At 52.6% G+C, this 19,003-nt stretch overlaps 1 protein-coding gene across 1 annotated transcript in view; it reads right to left on the reverse strand.

The window, feature by feature from the left end:
* CACNA1B (calcium voltage-gated channel subunit alpha1 B) overlaps positions 1 to 19,003 on the reverse strand; it is a 172,368-nt gene that overhangs the window by 24,031 nt on the left and 129,334 nt on the right. The window contains exons 21-26 of the mRNA XM_028497927.1: positions 11,390 to 11,516; positions 8,518 to 8,647; positions 7,993 to 8,052; positions 6,158 to 6,264; positions 1,630 to 1,726; positions 266 to 426 (exon numbers count right to left, since the gene is read on the reverse strand). Coding sequence (XP_028353728.1) covers positions 266 to 426; positions 1,630 to 1,726; positions 6,158 to 6,264; positions 7,993 to 8,052; positions 8,518 to 8,647; positions 11,390 to 11,516 — 682 coding nt within the window. The remainder of the gene's footprint in view (positions 1 to 265; positions 427 to 1,629; positions 1,727 to 6,157; positions 6,265 to 7,992; positions 8,053 to 8,517; positions 8,648 to 11,389; positions 11,517 to 19,003) is intronic.

A 19,003-nucleotide genomic window follows, 5' to 3' on the forward strand; every position in this document is an offset into this window, starting at 1 on the left:
TCCACACGGCACCACCCTCCCCCTCGCTCCTCCCTGAGGGCGCCTCTCCTGTCTGCTCTGCTGGGGCCCAAGGCCTCAGGGCGACGGGGAAGTGGCTCCAACCCCGGGGCGGCCCTCTGACCCTAGGGCCCAGCCTGGATCTCGAGGGCTGACGGAACGCCCGGCAGTGGCCACGCTGAGCTCCCTGAGGTGTGTGGGCAGGAAGGGCCTGTCCTGCCAAGGAGGTGTGGCACTGGGGACAGAGGAGCCGCCCTGCCCAGTTTACCTGCAGTCCCGCTCCAGCTCCTTGGACTCGTCGGTGCAGTAGAAAAACTTCCCCTTGAACAGCTGCACCGCGATGACAGCAAATATGAACATGAAGAGCATGTAGACAATCAGGATGTTGAGGACGTTCTTCAGGGAGTTCACCACACAGTCAAACACAGCCTGGGGGAGGGTGGAGCCATGAGGGCCGGGGCCCAGGCCCGTGACCAGCGCAAGGGTCTGGGCCGGGGCCGGCTGCCTTGTGTGGGAAGCTGCCTGCGCTGTCCTCCTCTAGAAGGGTGATCCTGGACTGGACGGGGTGGGCAGGAGGTGCTAGAAAAGGAGCTGCAGGCAGGGGGGCCAGATGCCGAGGGGAACCTGGTGCTGGGGCCGGGGTTAGGCCACTCTGCCAGGCCATGGGCTGACGTGGAGGGAAGGGGCAGGGCCGGGCCGAGGACCATGCCTGGCCCCTGCCCGTCGGGGGAACGTGGGATGGGGAAGCGGTGATGTGGAGGCCAGCTCAGGACAGGGACTTGGGGCATGTCCATGAAACAGAGGTGACTCCCGTCTGTTACCACTGCCCGGGCCTCCTGTCAGGGGCTCTCACTGCTCTCCAGTGAGCCTTTCCCTGCTGCCCTGGCCCTGGTTCCGGCTGGCTGTGCACAAAGGCAGATCCACGACCATCTCCCGAGACCCCACCTGGCACACTCCAGACACAAGCAGCTGCCTTGGCAGCGCAGACCCTGCCCGTCCACCCCTGGAGCCTCCATCACTCCCGGAGCCGGCCCTTCACACGCGGCTCTAAGCAAACTGCCTGCCGTAATCCCTCGTCGCTTAGTGTCTCCACGGCCCGCGTGCACTACTGCACACAGTCTTGAGGGACTAAGCGAGTTTAAGTACAAGCTCAGCAACTATTAGCTTGTAGCATACTTCTAAAGCCACAGCCACGCTTCAGGGAACCCCTGCCCTCCCCGCATCTCCCTGTGAGCCCACCTCTCTCCGCAGCCCTTCCCCCCGCGCTACAGCTGCTGATGAAACCCGCTGTCCCATCGGGCGCCCCTGGGTTGAGGAAGAGGAGCCTTACAGGACACTGCGGAGAATGAGCCCCCTCGGGGAAGGTCACAGAGCTGAGAGCCCGCCCCACGCACGCGACACAGGCCTCCCCAGCGTGGGGCCTCCCCTCAGCCCTGCTCAGCCTCACCCCACGCGGGAAGCTGCAGGCGCCAGGCCAGTTACACATGTGCACCCCACAACGCAGACCTACATGTACACATGTGCACATGCATGCACACATGCACAACCTACATGTACATGTGTGCCCACACGCACACATGAGCGCACACACACACACACACACACACACACGGCCCCACTCCAGACTCGCACCTTGAGCTTGGGCAGCCGCTTGATGGTCTTGAGAGGCCGCAGCACACGCAGGACCCTCAGGGACTTGATGGTGTTGATGTCTTTCCCTTTGGAGCCTCTAGAAGGGAGAAGCCACCCATGTAGACAGGCAAGGTGCACACCTGTGCCCAGAGGACCTGGGGACAGGGCAGCCTCGGCCCTGCAGGCACCACAAGCCAGTGCATCTCCCCCTACGGGCTGCCTGCCGAGGCCTCCTCAGAGTGGACAAGGGCCGGGGCCAGGTCAGCAGCACCTGGTGTCCAGGGAGAGCTGAGCTTCTGGATGGGAAGAGCCCCTCCCCCCGGGCCATGTCATTCAGCACTCCCACCCACAGCGGGAACACCAGCTTCCTCCAGACACCATGCTGAGGCCCCCAGTGGGAATAAAGCGGGGAGGCCGTGCCAGGACTGCAGCCCCAGCCAGGGCTGGGCTTTGACTGAAAAGGTATTGCAGGTCAAATCTGATGGCCATGTCCTTGGTTTGGTTTCCTGGCTTTGAAGGCTTTTGAGAGTTCAGTGTGAGACTCCTTATGAAAATTTGTAACAAAGCAGCCTTAAAAAGAACTGAAATGATCAGTCACTCTTCTTGCTGCACTTATACAAATAATCAGGCCAAGTTTAATACAAACAAATTAGTTTTACTGCGATTATCTTTGGTAAAAAAGTGGGAGTATTGTAGAGAGAAAAAAATATGTTTGTCCCTTTAGAGATATTAGATTCTAATCCTAAGAATTATCTTTAAGGTTTTGTTATGTACCTGTAAACTGGGCTGGATCCTGAATTCTTCCAGTTTCCTCAAGTATCTGGCTATGACTTACCAAACTAACGTTTCCAATTTTCTCCCACCTCTCTGATTTGAAATCAGTCAGAACAAAGATTGCCCTGAAATCTCCTTGGAAGGGACTGCACCAGGTCCTCCTCACTACCCAGATGGCAGTAAACTTCAGGGACTTGAACCTTGGATAAACATTTCACAGCTGAAGAAGCCCCAGCATTCCCTTCTCTGGTCTGATCCCCTACACTGGTCTCTCAAGCCCTGGAGCAGAGAGGGGCAGCGGGCCACAGAGGGCCCCTGGGAGAGCCTCCCACAGGCCAAGGCCCTGCTGGTTTCAGCAGGCTCCATGCTGGACAGCTCCCAGGTCCCCAGCGCGGTGAAGCTGGGGCTGCCTCAGTCCTGCTGCCCTGCCCGGGGCTCTGCACGGCCAGGCTGGCTGGGGTGAGGACCAGCTCCCTCCGTGCTGCCCCCCACTCACCTCACCTCACCTGCCACCCACACGTCACAGAGAAAATCCATTTCCGAGCCTCCCTCAGGGATGAGGCCACCTCCCCGCCTGCCTTTCCCCTCCCCCTCCCTCTGTGGGAACCCAGAGCTTCAGCCATCCTTCAAAACAAAACCAAAAAACCCCATCTCACCCTGTACAAATGCTGGAGACCTCCAAATCGAATTGAGAGGAAGAAAAGGAGCCGACATGGACGTAGACTGCTTCGGCCCAAGATGACAGATCATGACTTTACACTTCAATCGTGAAACTCTCCTTTTCCTGTCCATTACTCCCGTGTTGGCACGGAAAGATCACACCCTCGTCTTTATCTCCCAGACCATTACTAATGGGGTTAGCCTTTCAGACTGCTGGATTCGTCACCAAAGATTCCGACCTATCCCGACTATCTAGATCAGATTTGTCTCCACTCACTAGGAAGACCCCACCAGCAGCACCCATCTTTGCAAGGCGTTTAGGAAGGCTCTTTATTTCAGGGGAGAAGATTCTAGTCCCACATACACTAAAAACCTGACTGACCCCTGGCTTAAATGGGTAAACGTAGCAAACGCTGTGAATAAATCCATCACTTGGTTTCAAGTAAATATGCACAAGGAGTTAGGTTAGGAGTAAATATGCACAAGATATGATCAGAAACCTCTCCATAACTCTTGAAGACATTGCAGATTCCCCTGCAAATATCCTTAGACTCTCTGGCCAAAGTTGGTCCTGATAATAATAATTAATAGGATAGCCCTTGGTTATCTTTAAGTGAGCAAGAAGTTGTCTGTGCCGTGGCCAGTCGAGGTACTACCTACAGTACCTCGATTGGCACTTCCGGGGAAGGTGAAAATCAGTTACATAAGATCACTGAGCCAGCTACTTGTCTCAAATGTGTGACTTCTTCATGGGGTTTTTCTTTGATGGGTTTGGGTCTTGGGGACCATGGCTCCAAAGTACACTTCAAACATGAGGAATTATCCTGCTTATAATGCCCTTGATGTGTTTGCGTTTGTCGTATTCTCTCAAAAACCTTAAATACACGTTTGTAGCTGATAACCACTAAGTAAACGGTCTCCATTCTGACTGGAATGTCAGAAAAGCAGCAAAGAAAATGACCAACATAAGCATTATGAACCTGGCCCTGCGACCTGTGAATGTCACAAGGATTAAGCAAGCACCTCGTGGCCCATGGATGCCACATCAAAGATCAAAGCTGCAAAAACGACACAGCAGGAGCTAAGAGTGGTGCTAATGCCTGTGAATGAAAAATACTGCCTGCCATATCAGTAAACAAAGGATGTTGCAGCCATCAAGCCACCACATTACAGCCACCGGATGGTGAGCCCTGAGGGAGCTCAGGATGGAGGCAGGATGCCCCCCATCTAGCTGCCAGCCACCCCCCTCCCCACGGGGCACCTCAGGAGACTCAGGATGAGAAGCACAGGATGCTGGCCCAGATAGCTGAGGTACATATCAAACGAATGATTCAATGAGCCCAGACTCTTGCATTTCCCATAGAAAGAAAAGCACTAAATCCCTTAACTTGAGATGCCTGGTTTTCTTTAGTTAACAGTAATCTTTTGATATTACGACTACCTGGGCTCTGTTGCAAAAACTCCTGTATATCCTGGCTCCCCCTGCCTCTTTGGAGCCGTCCCTCAGAGTTGTCTGAGATGCTGTGTCCCGGGCTTAAGTCCTCAGTTTTGTCCGCCAAATAAAACGTAACTCTCAACTTCTAGGCTGTGAATGTTTTTTTAGTCGACACACCTAAAATTTTGATCACATCTCTCAGGTGGGCTGACAGTTTGATCAGAAGGGGAGAATTGTTTAAAAAAAAAAAAAGAGGAGGGGGAGAGGGAGGGAGAGGAGAAAGAGGAAAAGGAAGAAAAAGGAGAAGAAGGAAAAATAAAAAGAAACAACAGGCCCAAAGTGGAGCCACTTGCCCCCAGGACAGCGAACCAGGACTGAATTGCAGTTTCAGCCTTTCCCAGGAATGGAATTTCTGGACTTAACTGGTCAGCACCAGTGAGGTAACCTTGCCTGAAACAATCCTTTCTTTTCTTTTGTTAATAACCTTGTCTGCCTCCCTTTCTATAAAGGCCTTCAACTTTGTACAGCTTCCATCGCGTACAGCCTTTCTACTTACTAGACGGGATACCGCCTGTTTCATGAATCACTGAATAAACCCAATTAGACCTTCAGATTTACTCAGTTGAATTTTGTTTTATAACAATAGAGGGTCAGAGATGCTGGGCATTTCAGGGAGGCGTTGTGGAAAGCAAAGAGCAAGAAAGCCCTGTTTCCCGAGGAGACACGTGGGAAAGTGTCTCAGGACAGCCAACATCCCGGCAGCCCAGCTCCCACCCAGAGCGGGCACTGCCCTCGGGGCCCAGGCGCCCAGCCTCCAGCACTCAGTCAGGATTCCCCGCTCACCAAAGGGGGGCCACGCCCAGCTCCAGCCCCCAACCCGGCCCCCAGAGGTGAGGCGGGGACATGTGGCCCTGGGGACAGGGCTCCGGGCAGCATGCAGCCCAGATGGCGGAGGGCAATGAGCGGAGGTGAGGCATGGTGATGAAACGGCCCACGAGGGGTCGCAGCGCGCTGTGGTGTGCAGCGGTGTGAGGGGACAGAGGGAAGGCGTTACCCCATGAAGCTCCTACCGCGAGTCCAGCAACAGGGGACAAAGAGAAGAGAGTCAGTGAGGGGCCTCCCTGTGGGCTCAGGGGTGAGCCCGTCCCTCCGTATCTGCGCCCACCGAGGGTCTTCCTCATCTCTGGATCTCCCCCCACCACCTCCGCCAAATCTCCCCCCTGCTCCACCCGTGCACCCAACGCCTGCTCCATGCCCGCCACTGCGTAGGGTCTGAGGGAGCCAATCCAGGCCCAGCCACAACAGGGCTGAGTGCCGCTCACTCGGGAGCCACAGAAAATGGCGGAGACCCCAGCTGCATCCACCCACACTGGCTGACCAAGCAGGGCAGCCGCGTCAGGGCACGACAAGTTTTCTGAAGGACCCAAGAGGCAGACACCATAAGCAGAGGGCTGCCTATCCAATTTCAGAACCATGGGGAGTGTCAGGGGCGAACGAGCCTTGAGGTCCTCCCAGCCCCACAGCCCAGCCCCGCCCAGGCACAGAGGGACTGACTAGACACAGCCATGGAGGCCAGTGGACCCCTCCTCCTTCACCCCCCACTCATCACGCTCCGGGGACTGCAGCCCAGCAAGAGTCAGAGCAGACCTGGGTACTTACGAGAAGGCAAACGCCACCAGGGCCCCACTGACCACAATGAAGTCCAGAATATTCCAGAGGTCCCGGAAGTACGCACCAGGGTGCAGCAGCAGTCCCAAATCGATCATCTTTAGGGGAACAACACACTTTCATGAACAGAATATTTCAGGAAAGAAAGGCAGAGCCAGAGCCCAGAGACGTGGTTAGGGGAAGGGTGCCGCTTCATGTCACATCCCATCAGGGGAGGGGACACAGCCCTGATCATGTCTATCATGGAAGGGGACACGGCTCAGGTCAATTCCTGTCAGGGGAAGGGGTCACGGCTCAGGTCACGCCTGTCAGGGGAGGGGTCACGGCTCAGGTCAATTCCTGTCAGGGGAGGGGTCACAGCTCAGGTCACGCCTGTCAGGGGAGGGGTCACGGCTCAGGTCACGCCTGTCAGGAAAAGGGGTCATGGCTCAGGTCACGCCTGTCAGGGGAGGGGTCACGGCTCAGGTCACGCCTATCAGGAAAAGGGGTCACAGCTCAGGTCACGCCTGTCAGGGGAGGGGTCACAGCCCAGGTCAATTCCTGTCAGGCGAGGGGTCACGGCTCAGGTCAATTCCTGTCAGGGGAAGGGGTCACGGCTCAGGTCACGCCTGTCAGGGGAGGGGTCATGGCTCAGGTCAATTCCTGTCAGGGGAGGGGTCACAGCTCAGGTCACGCCTGTCAGGGGAAGGGGTCACGGCTCAGGTCACGCCTGTCAGGAAAAGGAGTCACGGCTCAGGTCACGCCTGTCAGGAAAAGGGGTCATGGCTCAGGTCACGCCTGTCAGGGGAAGGGGTCACGGCTCAGGTCACGCCTGTCAGGGGAGGGGTCACGGCTCAGGTCAATTCCTGTCAGGGGAGGGGTCACGGCTCAGGTCACGCCTGTCAGGGGAGCGGACACAGCTCAGGTAATGGCCTCTTAGAGCCTCAACGGGTGTTTGGGTCTCCATGCCTTTGACCCAATGACCCTGCATGGTCGTGACCGGCTGAGATCCTTCCTGGGCCCCCAGCTCCCGTGGCGCCTGAGTGAGTCTCTCCTCCATCGCTGGGCTGCAGGCACACACTGCCCGGAGCACGCCGCCTGCCAGACCCTCGGAGTCTCAGCCCCGCGTGGCAAGAGGAGGAGCTGCTGGACTCTGCCCCTCCCGCAGCGGCACCTTAACGTCCCTGGGCCTCCGTGTCCGCGTCGAAATGAGACGAGAACACCTCCCCCAGGAATTTGGGAGAGAACTGAAGCGAGTGCTCGCGTACACAGAAGCCACCCTGGGTCAGCACGTGGGCACCCCCCGCCCCCACCAGCCGCGCTGCCCGCACACCTGTGTGGAAAGCACAGGCCACTTGGCAACACCTAGAGAAGGAACGAAGGTCACGACAACAACACGGTCGCTCTCCATCTAGGATCAAACACTAGTGAGTCCTCTACACCCACCTGCCGTGACCTTTGGGCCTCGAGGCCACCGCCCTGTCCCTGCTCTCCTTCCTCCAGCCGAGGTCCCGGCCTCCCCCTCTGCTGAGACAGCCCTGCCTGGGCTGCGCTCACACCGCACAGTAAGGGAAGCCTGTCCCCCTCAGCAAGAAGGGTCTCCGTTAGCAGGTAGTGGAGACCAGGGCCGGCGCTGCGAGCTCTCCTAAGGCTGACGTGATGCTGTGGCGCATCCTTAACAAACGTGGCCTTGTGTCTCCACAAGACACAACCTCTACCTGCGGGCTCATGTGCCCTCATGTCACCACACGTGTGCACGCGCAGGGCACACTTGCCACGTGCCTCCCTCTCAGTCACGGGGGGGACGAGCAAAGCCCCGTGGCCACCAGGGCAACCACACATCTCACCTTTATCACCATCTCAAAGGTGAAGACGCCTGTGAAGATGTAGTCCATGTACTTCAGCACCTGGAACCCAAAGGAAAGGCTCTTCTCAAAGGCGAGGCCAGGGGCTTCCCTGGTGGCGCGGTGGTTGCGCGTCCGCCTGCCGATGCAGGGGAGCCGGGTTCGCGCCCCGGTCCGGGAGGATCCCACGTGCCGCGGAGCGGCTGGGCCCGTGGGCCGTGGCCGCTGGGCCTGCGCGTCCGGAGCCTGTGCTCCGCAACGGGAGAGGCCGCAGCAGAGGGAGGCCCGCATACCACAAAAAAAAAAAAAAAAAAAAAAGGCGAGGCCAGAAGCTCGAGCGGGGGCAGGAGCCTGAACAGACAACCCATCGGCCTGGGGCCTGTGGGCAAGGGTCTGCGGCGGGGAGGGGCGGGAGGCCAGCGGCCCTGCGGGGGCGCACCCCCGAAGCGGCAGCCCTCCCTCCCGTCCCGGGCCCGTCCCCGCTCTTCCGTGCCCGCAGACGCTCCACAGCCCAATGGCAGCACTCACGTTGTTCCTGGGCGAGTCTGTCTGCACAGGATCCTCAGCAGCCAGGGCGATGCTGCTCAGGGCGATGACCACGAGAATGACCATCTCGAAGTACCGCATGGTCACGATGTAATGGCAGAAGCGGCGGAGCCTGGAAGGCAAAGCACGGGTCACCTGAGGCCCACGGAGGGCTGGGCTGGCCCCTCCCCGTAGGAAGAGCTGAGCTCTGGGAAGTGTCCCTGTGGTCGGCAGATAGCGGCCAGGTGACCGATGGGGACCAGATTCCTGGGAAGGTAGGTGGCGGGAAGGCTGCAGAAACCCTGGCGAGGGCCAGCCCGCCACGGCTTGCAGGCCAAGTTGGTCTGGCCCGTTCGCTACATAAAGTTCCACTGGGGCCCAGCCAGGCCTGCTCGTCTACCTGCTGTGGGGCTGCCGTGCCCCGGACGGGCTTCCAGCTCTGCTGCGGGCGGGGGAAGAGGCCGAGTGCCCACAGTCCCGTGGAGAGCAGGCGCCTCTCGAGCCCCAGTGCTGGGCGCGGTGCCCCCGTCAGAGCCGCCAGAGCCGCGTGTGTGCACCTGCCCGCCTCCACTCACCACTATTCTGCTCTGTTCAGGCACATTCTGGGCTGGGACACAGTGGCGAACCAGACACCAGTAAACATAAAGCAGCAGGAGATGCTCAGGTGTTGACACACACTACGACTCAGCAGGAGACAGTGACCAGGAGGCCAGCAAAGGCCTCACAGGGGGAGAGTGAAGCCGATCCTGGGGGACGAGCACACGAGGCAGACGTCGCTCCTGCCACCTCGAGGGACGTGCTCACGGGGGCCCCGCTCCTGCCTCTGCTGGCTCAACCGCTGCCCGCCAGCCCATCCAACCTGCTCCTCTCGCCAACGCGGAGTGTTCCCAAGGACACCCACGTCTCCCTGTCCCTGCACGGGACTGGACCTTATGTCTGTCTCCTCCTCACCCCGACCCCCGGGGTCCAGCTCCAGCCCGCACACTCCCCGGAGCTGCCCTTCCCAGGCCCCCGAGCGACCTGCTGGCACTTCTCCCGCCTCGCTGAGACGCTTTTCCTTCCACTTCCACGACACTCCATCTCGGGCCCTCTTCCGTCCCAGCCCCCTTCCTTCTAATCAACAGCTGCCGGTCCATCTTGTGGCTGAGTTTCCACCCTCGCTCAGACCCCCAAGTCCCCCGGCCGTGTGCCACCTGCCAGCTGCCCCGGGCTCCACAGGGCCTATGCTCACCACCCCCCAGCTTGGCCGGGCCCCCAGCCATCAAGCAGAAACCCTGGCTGTCATCCTTCACATCTCCATGCCCTTCCACATCTAATTTGCCATCAAATCCTGCAGATTCTGCCTCCAAAATTTCTCCCCAAGCATTTCGCTCCCAAACCTCTCCACTCTGGCTACCCTCCTCAAATCACCACCACCTCTTCCTGAAAACCGCGGGCACCTACTAAACGGTCTCCCTGTCTCGTCTCCAGTCTTGCCACCAAAGGGCTCTGCTGAAGTGCAGTCTAACCAAGTCACCACTCACCCCCAACTGTTTACAACCTCTCAAGCTTCTCAGGGCTCTCGGTGTCACTTCTACTTCTCCACAGAACACACAACAGCGCTGTCTACCTCTGTGCTTTCCCATCCAACTGTCGTTAGCTGTTCTGAGCCTGATGTCTTTCACTCCTGGGCCACTCTAAGTTCTCTCGGCCCTCCAAGAATACTGGTTCCTCCCTCTTCATCTTAACTCTTCACCCTTCAGGTTTCACCTGGGATCTCTCACCTCCTCCAGGAAGGCTCCCCTGACTCTCCCCACCTGCTCCAAGACACCAGACCTCCCTGCTTTACCGTCCACGTTGTACTCATTTGACGGACACCACCCGGTCGGTGCTGGAGGCCGAGGCCTTACCCGTCTCCACTGCCATCTTACTCCAAGCCCCTAGCAGAGCAAGCTCCCCAAAGACGTACGCTGAAAGGAGGCACGTGGGGAGGACGGACGACGGGGGCTGGTGGAAAGACTGCTGGGTGCCCAGGGCAGAAGGGCTGGCTGGGCACGTGGGCAAAGGACGGAGCACGAGTTCCTCAGACCCTGCTGCGCTGCCCCCCTGGATGGTGTGGCTCCGCCTTCGCTCTGCCTGCGTCTCTGCCTGGCACCCCCCCGCCACGTCTCTGTTCCAACCCCACTTCATGTCAGCGGCCCCCACCGTCTGCATCTCCAGTCCCCGCTTTGTGCTTCCTCCTAGCCCTTCCCTCCGTGAACCACCTCATGTCCCCTCCCTAACGTCCTGTCTGCTGTCTGCCTCTCCACTTGCTTGAAAGCTTAGGAACGGACGGGGCCCTTGTCCGTTCTGCTCATGGCCGTGTATTCCCAGCACCTAGAACGCTGGCTGGCACGTGAATATTGGTTGAGCTAATGAAGGCAGGTGGACGGATGAGTGGATGAGACTCGTGGTGGCGTAAACAGAGGGGAGAAAACGTGCACAGACACACGAGTGACTGTAATGCACGCCTGCGGGCTCTGCTGGAAGGCAGGCAGAGGGCAGCACATATGCACGATGGACGTAAACCGGGTGCGTGTGTGCAGAGGTAAACTAAGGCTGCAGTGGGGCTTAAGAACAAGGCCCTGGGACCAACTGTCTGGGTTCAAATCCCAGCTCCGCCACCGAGATAGACGGGCTGCGTGTCTGGACACCGGCCTTCCCTGCGGCTTCGTGTCCTCATCTGCAACGTGAGGTGACAGTAGTGTGTGCTTTGTGGGATGCTGCGGTGATCAATCAGGATATTAACACACGTAAAGGGGCAGGTCACGTCTAGCACACGCTGGTAGCGTGTACACGTGGATCGTGGGCCGTGGACAAGAGGACGGCACAGGACACGGCTGCCGACAAGACTCACAGGTTGGTGGGGCTTAAGCAGAACATGGAGCTGTAAGGGACGACGGGTCGGGGGCCGCTCCTCATCACGCCATCAGCTTCCACCTCCTTCTTCCCTGCTGCTGGGCTTCCCAGGTCCACGTTACCACCTGCAAGGACACGGGGCCACCAAGTTGGGGTGGGGCTCATAAACGCACACCGCGCAGGTCTCGCCCGGGGCGACCGACACTGTCCCAGCTCCGACCCCACAGGCCTTCGTGGGCCCACCCGGGGAAGGGCGTGCGGCTGAGAACACAGCTTCACACGAGACCCCTCCGACCACACTCAGGCCACCGCCGAGGCGAACAACGGCAGAGCCGTGCCAGCGCTGAGGGTCCGGGCCGTCTGCCGCAGAGACCAGAGACCCTGCCTCACCTCTCCCGCCACCAGGGTGGCTGGGGGAGCGCCAAGCCCAGCGGGCGTCCCTGGCTGTGGACTTCTCTGCTTCCCTAGGGGCCATAAATCTAGATGTTCTGCGAACATCAAAGCTGGCTTCAGCCCCTGGGACCAGGGCCAGTAGGTTCCCCCATCCCAGCTCAGGGCTCACGCCTCGAGAGAAGGCAACCCGGCTGCCTGGTGAGAGCTCCCGCTCTCGCTGCAGGGGTTGGGGCAGGGCCAACAGGGCAGCGAGGAGAGGGGCCGGCCTGGCCTGAAGCCGCTCTCCTGAACCTGCTGCTCAGGCCTGACCCGCCGCACAGGGCCTGCGGAGGACGCTGACCCAGGGAGGACGCGGGCACGGCCGTCGCCCACACGCCCGCTCGGCCCTCGCTCTTCGCTCTTCACCCGCCCTTCCCTGAGGCCCGTCCTCTGCGCTGTCAGCACCCCCTCCTCTACTTGGCACCCACAAATCAGAGTCCCCAGGGTTAAAATGGCTGTGACCACTGTTTTTAAGTAGATTTTGCTGTTCTGCATAGTATGTTTCTCACAACAGTGTTTCATTTTTAACTATCCTAATGTACGTTTCCATTCTTGCGGGTAACAGTTCCTGAGACCCCAGGGACGCCAGGGAGGACAGTGCAGTGACTTGGAGCCAATGCCCACTGTCCACCTCACTTTTACTTCTTGGAAGAAGCATAAAAGCAGAAATGAGGGAGGTTCCCTCCAGCATGTGTGAAGACGAAGGCTCTAAGCTTCTCCCCTGGCTGCTGGCCACTCTGAAGTCCTGCAGAGAACGGCCGGGCCAGAGAAAACAGCCTTGACCCGAACGTGAAACCAGCTTGAGCCACAGCAGCTACGATGCTGTCTGTCAGCTGCCACCACCCGGCACCATTCAACTCCCGGCTGAAGGCATAAACTACAGCATCTTCTAAGAAAGCAACTGGGCAATACTTATTTAAAGTAAAAAATTCTGTCTATTGATTTAATTTGTACAAAATTACCTCCTAAGGAAACCAAGCATGCACACAAACATCTGTATTCACAAAGGTGTTTGTTATAAGTTCTTTTACAATAACAAAAACTAGGAAAAGTATAACCATAGGAGATCGACTAAGTGTGCAATACTTACAGGAAGCATCATACTATGAATATTAAAAATGCATACAAATAGTTTAAATGACTTATCAAAAGCTTTAAAGAAGAAGCTTATGATAAGGTAAGTTAAAAAAAAAAAAAGGCTACACACTTGTATATCCCAGATGGGCTCAACTATGAAAAATAACATATACAGGGAGAGAAATAACACCAAAATAACAGTAACTGTGGTGATCTCCGAAAGTCTTTCTGATAATAATCTTAATTCTCTTCACTATACTTTTAACATTAAAATTTTTTTTTCTGTGATGAGCATGTGTAACTTTTAAATTAAGAAACATTTATTATTTTAAAACCACAGCTTTTCAGACTCTTCCACAATAACAATTAAGCAAACCCAAGGACAAGTAAACTGGGAAAAAGGAACCAATATACACTGAATGAAGAATTTTTCTGCTCAGAAGAAGTGTAACAAAGATGCCAGAGCCTGGATGGAACTATTTCTCCTAAAATAGATTTACTACTACAACAACAGCAGAAATCATCAATTAAGTCCAAACAGACCAGGAATAAAGGGAGAGGATCAAAACGAGAACTACAACAGACTAAGGAAATATCCTGTTGGAAGCTGTTAAAAAAAAAAAAAAAAACTAGACAGTAACAAAAATTAATTCATTGAAACAGAAGACAATCAAGCCAGATGGCCAGATATGGGGGAGGGCGGTGGATAAAGAAAGGAACAGAACGTTCACTGAAAACAACATGTGCCGGGCTGGTCCAGGTGCTTTATTCTCACTAGGGCCCTTACTGGCACGTATTATTACCTCCAGTTTGCAGATTAAGAAACTGAGGCTGAACGGAGGAATTACATTGTGGGGACATGATCGACCAAAGCTGGGGTGAGGCAGGAAAGCTCAGTGAGGCACCACATTCAACTGCTCCCTCCAGAGGACTGAAGGGAGGCCAGGCGGGTGGTGCGCTGGGCTTCCAGGAAAGCACAGGTAAGTCCTCTCTGACAAGAACATCCCTCACCTGGCCCACCGACCAAGGCAATCATTTCCAACTTGAAGAGAACTTAAGCCTAATGTCCCAAGGCATCCACCACGTACAAAGAATTTCTCTCCTATAGCTATGTACCATCCTTGGGAGAACTGAAAAAGCAACCAAACAATTCTTTTTCTATACGGCTTGATTATCAAACAAAGCCCACTTCAGAAAGGGTGGATTACGGTCAGTCATATATGAACCCCAAACAAAAAACATCAGCAAACATACAAGGACCAGAAAACAAACATCACCCCCATACAAGGTGGGTGAAAGACAACAGAAACAAGTCATATATATATAACCCCCAATGGACTTCAGATATAAGTACCTTTAGATGAGGACTATAAAAGAACTAAACATAAATACGTAAAGAAATTTTTCAAAATGAGTCTTTAAAAAATGAACAAGCAATAGAAGTCTATAAAATTGACCCAGCATTTCCATGGCCTATGACAGAGAGGCTTAAAAAGGACTCATCCTCCTACTAAAAACAACTATAAAAGCTGAAAAAAATACATAACTGTTTAAAGGCACAGGGAACCAGCTGACACGGACAGAACCTGAGAAGCTACAATCCTTGGGAGAAAGGAGGCACGAGGCGACCCCTGTGCACATGGGGCCATTTTCCCATTTTTAGAAGCAGAAAGCAACACGCCTACTGGGAGGAGGAGTAACAGACTGGAGATTGAGGATGACGAAGTGTCTGGGAATGAGGGGCAAAATCCCAGAGAGGAGAGACAGGCAGGGAAGTGAGCCCCTCTGCCGGTCCCGAGTAACTCCCCTCCAGTCACTGTGGCACAAGAGCAAGACAAGGCTGGTCTCCGCCAGAAGCAAAGGCCTCGAGGAGGACGCAGGGCTGAAGACTTGATACTGGGTGCAAATGCAAACAGAGATTTAACTTCGCTATCATTCTGCACTCGGATTGTTCTTGTTCTTGTTATTGATCTGGTCCAAGAGTTGCATATCTTGAATAATTTGCTCTTAACCTTACTTTTTCTACAAGGCCTATTATTTTCAAGGCATGGCATTTTCAGAAATGCATACATCATGTTATAGCAGGAAGGTCTGTACTTCAGGAAGACAGAAAATGATATTAAAGGAAGGTCTGCAATGTAAGAAATTGGTAAATCTATCAATGAATAAACACAGTCTCTATAAAGTTGTTGGGAAGGAAGAAAATTTTCCTCTACGTTCCTACATTCTTCTGACTGGTCTAAGAATTAAACTGACGTGAGACTAACAGGAGAAAATCAAATTTAACTTCGTACATACGGGAACCACACATACGTGAGAGGTTCAGACAGAAGGGTAAAATGAGGTATATACACCACCTTAAGCTAAGGAATGGGATAGGAGCCTGGGGCTTCCAAGGACAGGAGGGTCATTCATAGGACAATATAAAAAAGGGCAGGTTTTTGGTAATTAGATGCTTGCCCTGCCATACAGATGGGGCCACTTAGATAACATTTATCTCTGGTAATAACTCTTTCCTGGGAAAAATCCCCAATTTAAATTCTTCTAGGTAGTTAAGGGAGGGGCAGTTGCTTCTCTTGAACCCACAGGGACTCGACTGCCCTTAGCTCAAAATAATCCTCATGCAAAAGTGATACATTCTGGGGAGGGCTCATCCTGAATGCCTACGAAGTCAGAACAATAATAATATCTATTTTGTGGGGGAGAAAAGGACTAAAATGCTGGATGCTAACAAGGAAGATGGGGGAAATGTGATTGCAGCTGCTGTTCTAAGGTCTTAGATCTTAATAAAATAACTATAGATTTTGTTATGCATGCATGATAGAATTATAAGGATAACCACTTTTAAAAAAACAGAAAATAATTCATAGTTTATAAACTAATATAGGGGGAAAATGTGACACGAAAGCAAATAAACAACCAATTATTCAATACTAAAAAGCAAGGAAAGGAGGAAAAAACATAGGAAAAATGGAACAAATGTCACAGGTCCAAGTAAACTAATAATCACAATACATACAAGCAGACGGAACCTGGTTACTGACTGACACAGATCATCCAGATGGAATTTTTAAAAATACAGTTATATGTAGTTTCCAAGAGACAAGCCTAAAATCGAGGCCACATAAAGGCTGGAGGTCAAAAGATGGGAAAAGATACACTTGGCAAACGTTCATTAAAAAAACAAAATAAAACAAAACTCAGGTATATATTCACATCAGAAAAATACAATATAAGAAAAAATCATTAGAGTTAAAGTGGGACAGCAGAAGATGACAAAAAGTTCAGCTCCAGTAAGACACAGCAATTTTAAATATACATAAAGTGGCTTAAAATATAGAAAGCAAACACATATATTTTAACATAAGCTTTTTTTTGAAAAAGAGAATAAATAAAAGAAAAAGCCTAACAAAAGAGATTCAGAAACACATAGTTACTATTTTAGAAACATACACAGTAGTACTTGGTCATCTGTTAGCATGTTTCCTACACTGAACTGCATGTTTCAAACTATTCAAAATAACTGCATTAAATATAGAAACTTAAAAAAAAAATACACACACACAAAGCAAGAGCTGACAGATCTACAGAAAGAGATTTCAATGCACCTCTCTTAATTATCGATGGGTCAGTGTGGCAAAATATTAGTGAATATACAGAATATTTAGCAACACAACTAACAAACTTGATTTAGCAGACAAATATAAGAAGCCAAGTGTTCCCCAAATTAGAGAAAACATATTCCTCTTAAGCATACATAAAACATTTACAAAAGTCGACCATATGCTAAGCCATAAAGCAGTCGTAAATCTCTCGTCTCAAAGAAGACCCTCATGCAGGTCATGTCCTCTAATCACAGTACAATTAAGTTGCAATTTAAGGCAATAATCGGAAACCAAAAGATTAATTAAGATTTAAATTTTACAATTGGAAATTGCAAAACAGATGTTAAATAGTTCATGGGTCAAAAGTTATATATCATAGGCAGTATAAATGTGTCTACATAGAAAACAGCAGGAAAATTATTTACAATAAGAGATTCTGTTTGGCAACTCTGGCTGGACACAAAACTGAAGGACAAAAATTGCTTGCATTTCTACATGGTAGGGGCAAAAAAGTTTAAAATACAATTTTTTTAAACAATACTATTTAAAAAACCAGAATAAATAAAAAGACAAAAGAAGGAATCTGGGGCAGTGAAACTACTCTGTATGATACTATAATGACACAGGTCATTATACATTTGCCCAAACCTTTAAAAGGTACAGCACCAAGAGTGAGCCCTACTGTAAACCTTGGACTTTGGGTGACAACGGTGGTTCATGGAGGCTCACTGACCGTAACAAATGTACCACTGGGTGGGGGAGGCTGACCGGTGCAGGGGCGGGGAGTGTACAGCAAGTCTCTGTGCTTTCCATTTAATTTTACTTTGAAACTAAAACTGCTCTAAAAAAAAAAAAAAGACAAAAATACAAATGTTTCAGGGTAACAGAAAAGAGATACAAATATAAAATCTAAGCAGTTAGGTAAAAATCCTATAATCTTACACTTGAATTACAAATGCCAAAAGAATACATGGTATATTCTTCTTTTTTAAAAAGAAAAGAAAAAGTCCTAAAAAGCCTGAAAGCAGTAAAAATCTAGCAGCAATGACCATATTGGTAAATAATACCATTTCTCACCAAAGGAACCACAGCATCTCAGATCAGGTTCTACAGAAGCAGACCATGAGATGAGGGTCCATGTGCAAGTGACTGATTAAGGACGGACTCCCAGAAGGAACTGGAAGGGAGCAAGAAGGCAGACCAGGGCAGAAAAGGAGGCCAAAAGAGGGGGAAGCTTCAGATAAAGTCCTGCAACAGCGTCAGCTGCTCCTTCGGGGGACCCTGGGGTCTGAACTAAACCTCAAAGTTGTCAGACCTGAAGCCAGAGGGCTGGGCTTTCACCTCCCGCACTCCTTTGCCTAGTGAGGGCCACCTATGGGCGTCAACCCTCAGGGACTTCCACGTTCCATCCCCCACGTGTTGGGAAGCACCTCTAGTGGTCAAGGGCAGCCCTCCAAAGAGGAGCTGAAGGTGAGGCCACTGGAGGCAAAAGGACCCTGAAGGAAGGGAAGGGAGATCTGGAAAAACAGCAGGTGTCCAGGACACAGGTCTCCTTGGAGAAATGGCCGATTCCAGGTTTGGGCAGGGAAGGTACACAATGATCCTGGAACGTTTTGTCACAGATGAAAGCAGAAAGCTGTCAAAGACAACAGGCTGTGAGAAGGTAAAAAAGCCAACTTTAAGGGGCTCCCACTATCCAGAGACAGGACAATTTGAGCATCAAAACTAACAGTGAGTCCAAAGGACTGAAACACACCAAACACGTTAAAATCCAAGATTCATGACGATAATTTTGTTAAAGCTCTCGATGACTGTATTTGGAGTTCCTAGTGTACCAACTCGCTATTTTGAAAACTCATGTGTAAAGGGACGGAATTAAGCATGTATATCTTGCTAATACAGATACAAACTGTATTTCAGGGTAACCAAAGAGTTGATGAGGGAAGTTCTTCCTTATAGAAAATGTCAGAATAATTAATGAAGAGAGCATGATAGAATTATAAATTCACAACTGTGCAATGCAAAATAAAATCACAGATCTGGGTGACCATCATCAGTGCCTACTAGATCATTAGGGGAAAGGTTGGTGGAGAACTTTACAGTGGATGGATCGGGCTCTACCCACCCATCAATCTTAACACTGCTCAAAGGAAAACACTAGACGGTATGTGGCTCGGGATGGAACGTCAGATGAAGCACACAGCCAGCCACCTATGAAGCTTCCCCAAAGAGTTTAACCTGATCACAATCAAGATCTGCAGTTCAGGGCTTCCCTGGTGGCGCAGTGGCTGAGAGTCCGCCTGCCGATGCAGGGGACGCAGGTTCGTGCCCCGGTCCGGGAGGATCCCTCATGCCGCGGAGCGGCTGGGCCCGTGAGCCATGGCCGCTGGGCCTGCGCGTCCAGAGTCTGTGCTCCGCAACGGGAGAGGCCACAGCAGTGAGAGGCCCGCATACCACAAAAAAAAAAAAAAAAAGATCTGCGGTTCACAAACAAGGGT

Source organism: Physeter macrocephalus, chromosome 13 (assembly GCF_002837175.3).
Source record: "Physeter macrocephalus isolate SW-GA chromosome 13, ASM283717v5, whole genome shotgun sequence".
Taxonomy (NCBI): Eukaryota; Metazoa; Chordata; class Mammalia; order Artiodactyla; family Physeteridae; genus Physeter; species Physeter macrocephalus.